The 10,304-nt window shown below is 35.6% G+C and overlaps 1 protein-coding gene across 2 annotated transcripts in view; it reads right to left on the bottom strand.

The window, feature by feature from the left end:
- Positions 1–720: 720 nt before the first annotated feature.
- GLIPR2 (GLI pathogenesis related 2) overlaps positions 721–10,304 on the bottom strand; it is a 76,905-nt gene continuing 67,321 nt past the window's right edge. For both annotated transcript variants that reach the window (XM_087894039.1, XM_034416377.3), the window contains one exon: positions 721–4,219. In XM_087894039.1, the coding sequence (XP_087750165.1) occupies positions 4,059–4,219 (161 nt within the window). In that variant the 3' untranslated portion in view covers positions 721–4,058. The remainder of the gene's footprint in view (positions 4,220–10,304) is intronic.

Below are 10,304 nucleotides of genomic sequence, written 5' to 3'. Positions count from 1 at the left end.
GCCTTTTGTGGAGGGGAGTCCAGGCTACTTTTCCTGCTGTCACTAGATGGCTTGATGATGCCCCTTCTCATCTAAAATTAAATATTTCATTTTCAAAAATTCCCCAAAATTTAAAATATTCTTTTACAAAAATTTTAAACTAAAATTTTCTAATCATAAATGTTAGTCTTTTAGTTCTTGCTTGTGGCTAATGTTGAAATATAATTTAAATGCATTAAACTTAAATCCTCTAGATATAGTTTGTAATCCACAGATGTATAAAAGACTGTCAGATGAATAAAACAATGAGAAGAGAAAAAAAATCTCAGCTAAAAAGGGGAAAAAAGGAAATATCAGCTTGTAGTAATGTAAACGGTTATTTAAAAAATAGTAGTTTGTAATAATACTGAAGAGATTATTTCCTTTAAAAATATTGCAATCTTTATAGTTTTATCATCCACAGGGTAGAATCATAATTGTAAAGAAATAGAAACTGGGTGTCTTATTGCTAGGTTAGAGTAATAATTGCAGAGAAATAGAAACTGTGATATCTTATGGCCAGCTTAGAGCACAGTTCAACAATCCTCATAAATCAGAGTTTTACTATTCTAATACATTTGCAGGATTACTTAAATTTGCAGTTTTGCTTTGTGATTAGTAGAAACAAAGCCTTGCCTTGCAACAATCAGAGGTTCTGTAACATAAACAAAGCTTTGCCTTGCAGCAGCCAAAGAGTCTATAAATGATCATTCAGTTTATTCAGATCATTCAGTACACAGAAATTCATATTCAATGCATTCATATAAATTCAGTTCAGAGTGATTATAATCCTTATAAATATGCAGCACTTGTGGTTGGAGGAAAAAACCTTTGTACACAGATTGCATTCAATGGATTTCATAAAGTATAATCTTAAAAGTATGCAGCTCTTAATATTTTTTTAAAAAACTTTGCAGTTATATTGAAAAATTAAAAAAAACATTTATAAACATAAATTTGCAGTTGATATAAAGCAAAAGAAGAAAGAGTTAATACTGAGTTGGTGTAATTTGTCACCTCTCTCTTTGGCGTAACAAAGGGAAGGGCTCCTCTCTCCCCAACAAACAATGCTGACAATCATAGCATTCACCTGAGCTCACCAGAATAAAATTTTGCATATAAGTAAAATTCTTCTTTTCTTTTCAGGTACAGTTTTATCTCCATTCTCCATTTCCTGTGGGTGCAATTTTGTGCCTGTACCTCTCCCAAGATTCAGAGAAGTATGGGGCTTCCAGCTCATGCTTCTGTGTAAAGATCAACTTACTGGATAGCAGTCTTTCCTTGCTGACATGCTACTGCCATTGAAACTTCTCACTACCTCCTAAAGCAGGGGTGTCAAACTCACATTGTCACTGTGGCGTCACGTGAAATATAGGGATTTTTTCCCCCTTCGCTAAACTGGACGTAGGTGTGGCCAGGGCATGACACATCCGGCCCACAGGCCGCAAGTTTGACAGCCCTGTCCTAAAGGATTTCTAGCACATTGGACATGCATTGAGGAAAACATTTTGTTTTACAGATCATTTAACACATTCCTTGTGTGACACCCAAAACTTACATACCCCTTACAACCTGCAGTCATCAGGGAGAGTACAGTGAGCTAACAGGATGCTAAAAACCCTAGAAGATAAACTGTCAGGAGAAGCACTTATCAAGGCCCCAAATCCAGCCCATAGCTCCAAATCCAGCCTGTAGCCTTGTTCCACTTGAGGACTAGACCTAGGAAAGATATGGAGATCTCTCCTTATGAGTTGGTGCTTGGGAAGTCACTTGAGGTTATAAAATTGAGGCTAGAACTCCAATCTTTAAACCTAGAAATGGGGGGGGAGGGTCAACTTGATTGGATTTCACTGTGTTGTCTTTGGGTTTAGGTCTGAGAGAAACTGACATTCTATTATTTTGTCATTTTCTTAACTCTGTTATCTGTGATAAGTAATATGCATACTATATTATACTATATTACACAGTTATTATAGTTTAGACTATAATATATAGTTGGTTAAGGCATCAGGCTAGAAACCAAGAAATGAGTTCTAGTCCAGCCTTGGGCATAAAGTCAGCTGGATTACTATTTATTTATTTATTTGCTTGCTTGCTTGCTTTTTATATTTATACCTTCCCCCTGCCAAAGATAAGGTGACTCTGGATGGCTTACAGAAAATTTTTTAAAAGTATAGAAACAATTAAAAAAGTTAAACATTTAAAAAAACTAGAACCAAAGAGACAAACGACATTGGGATGAAATTTCTTCTTACTCTGTCAACCACTTCCAGCAGTAAACACTTCATAAGGCAACTGGAAAAATCAGGTTTTGATACCCTTCCGGAATGCTTGAAGAGTTGGAACAGTTCTCGCTTCTGATCATCATAGAATGATTCACAGGGATGGGGCCACAGTAGAGTAGGCTCTTCTTTGACATTGCTGGCTAGAATTTCTTGGTTGACAGGCTCCTTCCACTAGAGTAGGTGGGGCAGGCTATTCTTATTGGAGTGAGATGGCTCCTCAAATAGCCTAGACCCATGCCATTTAGGGCTCTGGACCAGTCACTTTTTCAGGAAGCAACGGCAAACTACTTCTGATAAACCTTGCCAAGAAAATTGCAGGGCTTGTTCAGGCAGTCTCCAAGAACCAAACAGGATTGAATGGAATATCATCATCATCATCATCAATTTTAGCCATTGCCTAGCCACTAGCATGAAGTCCTTTTTTATATGTTGCCAACCAATATAGTCCTGAGTTTTCTTTTGCTAATTGGGTCCATCCTGTAAAATCTTAAAATTTATTTCCGGTTTTCTCCCATTTCATATAAATCTATGAATGTTTTTTGCCAGTCTTGCAAAGTTTTACATCGGAATAAAATTGGCACCATTTCAAATTTTAAAAAATGTCTTGGGTAATATATTCATTTTAACGGTCTCTGTTTATCCTAACCAGGAGAGTTTAAATTTTTCGACCTTTTAAAGTCTTTTTAAAAATTTCTTTCAAAAGTGACTTCTAAGCAAAAGCCATGACTATTGTGGCAATGGAGCACTTCCTCAACAACTCATTTGCTACTATTTCCTCAACAACTCATTTACACATGCATCATTTACTACTAATCTATTCCCTAGACTTGTCAGCTGTCCCTAATAGGAGCCCCTTACTTTCCATATACTGCACTGACACAAAGTCTTTGCAATATGAAAAGAGGGTGAGGTGCTTACTAAATAGTAATTTTATAAGCTTCAACAAACTTCCAGACTGAGAAATGAAACTATTAATTTGATCTGTCCTGGCATTTTATATAAAAGAAAAAAGAAGTCAGATGAGAGTCTAATGGATATATAAGTTTTGTGCTCTGTGAAAATAGTTATATTTTCAAAATGCCTACAACCCTACTACACCAGTCCATACTGATCTACAAACACTGGATGCACCTGATAAATAGTTTTATGCAATTTATGTTAGGACATTTGCTATTTTTCATGTGCATTCAGTCTAGTGTATTTAAAACTGTTGCAACACAATCAATCCCTATGGGGATTTAATTGTAAGCAATTAAAACCAGTCCTTCCTCTTTTTATAAATCCTTGAAAATATAATGTATTGAAACAACAGTATTCAAATTATAATATTTTGATATTGAAAGTTTGCAAATATATTTCAGAGGGTTTATATAATTTCATATTTGTACAGAATTCCTTCTTTTAGAGAAGGAATTCTGTACAAATATGAAATTATATAAACCCTCTAAAATATATTTGCAAACTTTCAATATCAAAATATTACAATCTTAATACTGTTATTTCAATATATTTTGCTCTTACATTTCTTGATATGTATGTTCCATATGTTGGCTTGTGTCATTGTCTTTCAGTGTTTTCATTGTGTTTCAGGAATGGTTCCATACAAGAATTAATTTTGTAGGCAGAACTGCTTCTCCATTAAACATTTCTTGAAATAATCATTAAAAGACTAAAGTACCATTCAACAGTGGTTTATCCTATGTAATCAGGTGGACTCCCAGTTTTCTTTTTATAACCTGTTTTCCATATAGTTTATTATTTTTTTGGTGGAAAAACATTTTGTTTATATTGCCCAGAATTTACAATGTTGCCAGCAGGTTCATATCTAGCCACTACAAATGTGGAGCCATCACTTGCAGCTGCTTTTCCAACTCCCATCTTTTTTGTGTTCTTCCAAACCATTGCTGTGAAATGACCTGAAAAATCAAGTGTATTGTAAAAATAATGCATTAGATCTTTAAAAAAATACTTTGGTCATAAGTATCAGACTATACGAAGCAAAGAGAAAGGAATACCAAATTAGTAGTTAATGAAAAAATGCTTCAAGTAATTATAGGATGTTACATGTTAATGAAAAGCTTTTGTAACTTTCGAAAAATAAAAATCTTATCGACTAACTTATACATGCAAAGAATGCTTGGTTATTTTTCTGTTTTAGCATAAGTCAAAGTAAATAGGATAGAATTGCCTCAAATTATAGTAAAGTATAACAATGAATACAAACCAACTATTCTTGGCTAACCGTAATACACATTTCCACATGCATATATATTTTTCCTACATCAAACGCAAATTAGATTATTGATCAGAGAGATATATGGATTTGACTATATATATTCTATTGACAGTGGCTTGAAATGAAGAATTCTTGATCTCAATCTTACTTCAGAATCATTGTTGATAAACGAAATTGGTTTTCTTTTTAGACACTGAAGGAAATGTTTATTTAACTGTATTGTTTGTTTTACTATATCATTGTGGTGGTTTTTTTTTTTTTGGTTTTTTTTTGTTTTTAATTTGATTTATATGCCGCCCTTCTCTGGAGACTCAGGGCGGCTTACAATGTGCTCAGCAATTTGGGGATGCTGTTATTACTATTATATTTATTTGGATTCCAGTATGTGTGTGAATAATATTGAAATACTGAACTGAAACTCTACTGTTTGTTCTCTTGTACCTAGCCTTGCACTCAATTTCCCTGCAAACTGGGTTTAAGAAGCCTGTTCCTCTGTTATTGAATATAACTTCAATTAGAAGTAGTTTCCATTTCCAAAATTTGTTATGCACTCTGTGAAAAAAGGTTCTCATTTCCCCCCCACCATTTAGTTTAATTCATTATCTGAATATTTTAATACATATTTCCCAATTGAAGGGACTCATTGGAACAAATCAACATTCACTATTGGATCTGTAACTGGCTAACAAAACATACTCAAAGTTGTACTTAATGGTACTACATCTACATGGAGGAAAGTAAGCAGTGGGGTACCACAAGGTTCTGGCTTAAGCCCAGTACTCTTCAAAATCTTCATAAATGATTTAGATGAGAGAATAAAACGGGAACTCATCAGATTTGCAGGAATAGCCAACACCCTAGAATAGGGGTCTCCAACCTTGGCAACTTTAAGCCTGGCAGACTTCAACTGAACTTCAGCTCAGCTCAGCTCAGCTCAGCTCAGCTTAGTTTAGCTTAGTGTCATTGCACCTCATACAACAAAATTAAATGTCATCTTCAGTATCAGCCCAACATCAATACATGGGAAGATTCTGGAAAAGATAATTAAACAACTAATCTGCAAATACCTAGAAGCAAACAAGTCATAACCAAAGCCAACATGGGTTTGTCAAAAACAGATCATGACAGACAAATTTTATTGCATTCTTTGACAAAGTGACAAAATTAGTGGACCAGAGAAAAACTGTGGATATCATTTACTTTGACTTTAGTAAGGCATTTGATAGATCACAACCTATTATTTGATAAGATAAAAAAATGTGGGTTAGACAGCATCACCACTAGATGGACTGGCTGACAACCGTACTTGACGTGTAGTCCTAATGAAACTGCATCTACCTGGATGGACATATGTAGTGGGGTACGCCAAGGTTCTGTCTAAGGCCCTGTACTCTTCAATGTCTTCATCAATGACTTAGATGAGGAGACAGATCGGGAATTCATCAAATTTACAGATAACACAAAGCTGGAATAGCCAACACTTCAGAAGATAAGCTTAAGATACAGAAGGATCTTTACAGATTTGAACACTAGGCTTGTTGACAAAATGAAATTCAATTGTGAAAAAAGTTAGGTTCTACATTTAGGTAAGAAAAACAAAATCCACAGATACAATATATGTGGTACCTTGCATAATAGTAGTAACTGTGAGAGGGATCTTGGAGTACAATCACTTAAATATGAGCCAGCAATGTACTGCAGCTGCCAAAAAAGCCAACAAGTCCTAGGCTACATTAATAGAGAGATTTTATCAAGATCACATGAAGAATATCTGGCTAGGTGGCTCAGTGGCTAAGACGCTGAGCTTGTAGATCAGAAAGGTCAGCAGTTCGGCGGTTTGAATTCCTAGTGTAGGTCTCCTACGTGAGTAGAGGGTTGGACTAGATAATCTCCAAAGTCTCTTCCAACTCTGTTACTGTTATAAGTGTTAATACCACTTTATAACACCTTGGTAAGACCACACTTGGAATACTGCATCCAATTCTGGCTGCCACAAAGTAAAAAAAGATGTTGAGACTCTAAAAAGAGTGCACAGATGAGCAACAAAGATGACTGGATGCTAAAACATATAAAGAATGATTGTTGGAATTGGGTATGTTTAATTTAATTTTTTAAAAAAGGACTAGCGGTGACAGGATAGCAGTGTTTCAATATCTCAGGGGCTGCCACAAAGAAAAGGGAATCAAGATGCTATTCTCCAAAGCATCTGAAGGAAAAACAAAAAGCAATGGATGGAAACTAGTCAAGGAGAGAAGCAACATAGAACCAAGTAAAAATTTCTTGACAGTTGGAACAATTAATCAGTGCAATGACTTGGACTGGAGTTTAAATAGTATATAATACTCACAGTTGCTGTATATTTTGCATTGTCTTCATTAAACTAGCTTTAAGCCATTTTTGCAGTAAAACTTTACTTTACTTTACTTTTATTTAATTTGTATACTGCCCTACTCCCGAAGGACTCAGGGCGGTGAACAGCCAACAATAAAATACATACATACAAAATTTAAAAAACAGGAATAAAATCAAATTAAATAATTTGGCCCAGACAGATTAAAACCCCAATCAATTTAAAACAGATTAAACTTTGAAAATTAAAAGATATTAAAAAATATTAAAATATTAAAATTGTTTAAAAAATTTTAAGAGCCTAACCAGAGCAATAAATGAATAAATTGTAGTGATCTATCACCATCTTGTGGTGTGATTGGGATACTACAGTTTATTTTAATTTCTTTCTCTTTTTAACTAGTATGGAAACAAGTTGTTTTACAGAAGCAGTTCTATATTTCTCTCAACAGGGAAAGTTTGCATATTAATATTTGAAATTTACAGGATTATTTTTAATTTGTAATACAAAGTAATCCAAAATTGTTATGGTTGAAGAAGAAGGGCACAGTAGAGTTGTATGTATGTACAGCACTCCAACAATATTACCCACTTCTCCTGATATGCTGGTCTAATATGGGCAATTGTAAAAATGACATAGCATGTCCATGTAACATCTCTGTTCCATGAGTTCAGCTAGTTACTTTCAGCTGCAATTCAAAGTACTGTCTATCAGGATAAAGCTCTTCAGGCACAGGCAATATATATACTATATACATATACTGTATATATACCGTGTTTTCCCCAAAATACGACTATCCCAAAAACAAGCCCTAGCCCAATTTTCACACATATGCCTAATATATAATTAAGCCCTACTCCAAAATAAGCCCCAGTTAAGCCCCATCTTACAAGGGCATGTACAAGGTGCAGCGAGGCACAGGTGTAAAAATCCAGCTAGGGTGGGGGTGGGAGGGTGGAGCTGCCCATCGCATCCCAAACCTGCTTACCTTAGGACTGTCACAGGCAGGCCTCCCACACCTTGATACCTGTTGTGCTGCTGCCTGACTTCTGCAGCTGCTTGCGGACAGATGCCATGTGTCTCGTTGTGCCGATGCTGTTGCTTGCGGCCAGAAGCTGTGTGTCTCATCGCACCGGTACCACCACTTGTGGCAGGATGCTGCATAGCGCATCACACCGATGCTGCCACTCACGGACACAACACAACACACCATGCAACTTCCTGCCGTGAGCAGTGGCACCGGCACAAGCCATGAATCTGGCCGTGAGCAGCTGCAAGCAGTTGCAGAAGTCAGGCAGCATCACAACAGGTATCGGGGCATGGGAGGCCTGGCTGCAGTGGTCCTAAGGTAAGTGGGTAAGACATCCCCCGAAAATAAGAGCTGGTCTTATTTTCAGGAAAACACAGTATATACATATACACACATTTATATATATAATGTGTGTGTGTGTATGTGTGTCTAAATATATGTGTATACAGTATATTTATGTACAGTTGTTGGTCAAAGACCGCAATAAGGTTTACCTACCTACTTACTTGCTTACCCCATATAATTAAATTGTATTAACTGATGGGACTCAAGCAGCATACCTTCCCTGTCTCAGTGCCTAAATATACTCAAAAATTACTATCACTCCCACGATGACCTATTTCAGTGATCCCTTAAAACTTACCTCTTTCCCTAAGTCTTAGTCTAGAATCAGTGAAAAAAAACTTGTGGTTGTATACTTTTTTCCATTACTCTTTCATATTGGAATAGCAGTAGAATTCCAATAACAGGATTATAATCTTGGGGATGACATATACCTTTATGGGTAAGATGAGAAAGTACACCTAAAACTGGCTTATATACGTATGGATTTATCTGCAAATATATATGATAACACTTTTTAAAGTACTCATGTATCCCATATATACTTGTATATAATCCCATTTTTGAAAAAGATAGCTCTCAAACTTTTAACCAAAATACCAGGACAAATGGGTAATTTATCCATGGATAAGCCAATTGTGGAAATTAAAAGATATGGCCATCTCTAGAGTCAATTGGAACATTTTCCATAGTAATCTGGTTATAAATTTGTATATTGAATTCTATGTGATAGGCAAGTATAGATGTTATTCACTTTCTATATATGACCTGGCTCTTTTTACCAGCATAAAGGTGCATAAAGGAAAAAACATAAAGCATAAAGGAAAACACTGATCAGTATTCAATGTAATAGAAATTTAACAATGTGCCAAAAAACTGAGCACAAAATTAAAAACTGTTTTAATTTTGGAGAGGCAGATGGAGTGGGGATAGTTTTCTCCCCCAACCTTTGTTAGATAGATAGATAAAGATAGATAGATAGATAGATAGAGAGAGAGAGAGAGAGAGAGAGAGAGAGAGAGAGAGAGAGAGAGAGAGAGAGAGAGAGAGAGAGAGAGAGTTAGTTAGTTAGTTATATAAGAAAACTGCAGGGACTTGTCCAGGCAGACATAACTGAACAGAAGAAGAAGAAAATATAAATATACTTGTGTGTGTGTCTGTGTGTAAATATATATATATTGTATTTTGCATATTGTAAATACAATATTAGTATATTATATTAAGAGCCATGGTGGTTAGAATGCAGTACTGAGGGCTAATTCTGCTGATTGCTGACTGCTAGTAGTTCGACCGTTTGATTCTCACCGGTTCAAGGTTGACTCAGCCTTCCATCCTTCCGAGGTGGGTAAAATGAGGACCCAAATAGTTGGGGGCAATAGGCTGACTCTGTAAACCGCTTAGAGAAAGCTGTAAAGCACTGTGAAGTGCTATATAAGTCTAAGTGCTATTCCTAATATATATATATATATATATATATATATATATATATATATATATATATATATATATATATATATATATATATATGTAATAAATAAGGCAAATTCATTAAAATGCAAGTGCAGTACACAAATAAACATATATTAATAAAATTTCTAAGTAATCCCTTTCTTTTCTGAGAACTTAAACTATACCTATATTTGAAATCAATGATGCTTTGAATTAAAACATTAGAGAAACATTTTAAAATGTCTTCATCCTCCATACATTCCTAAACGCGGGAGTATCTGTGTTTGCTATTGGTTGTGCTCTGACAGCTAGTTGGTATTTAAGACCTGACATGTTATCTAAGCGTTAGCCCTGTTGTGTTTTTCAGCCTGTTGGCTCAAATAAAGGTTCTTGTTAACACCACTATCAGTCCCAGTTAATGCCTGCGCTATGAATATAATACTGGCGACGAGGAGTGGAGAACTACTAATGGCACCGCCTACTTTTGCCCCTTTCGATGCTTCCTCAGAGGTTTGGGACGCTTACATGGAAAGGTTCGAATGCTTCTTGGAATCAAACGATTTCACCGATCTTTCCAGGGGTAAGAAGAGGGCG

The sequence above is a fragment of the Pantherophis guttatus genome, chromosome 4 (genome assembly GCF_059756535.1).
Source record: "Pantherophis guttatus breed Tessera chromosome 4, ASM5975653v1, whole genome shotgun sequence".
Classification (NCBI taxonomy): domain Eukaryota; kingdom Metazoa; phylum Chordata; class Lepidosauria; order Squamata; family Colubridae; genus Pantherophis; species Pantherophis guttatus.
The sequence above is the reverse complement of the archived record's forward strand: the minus strand, read 5'-3'. Positions and strand labels throughout refer to the sequence as shown.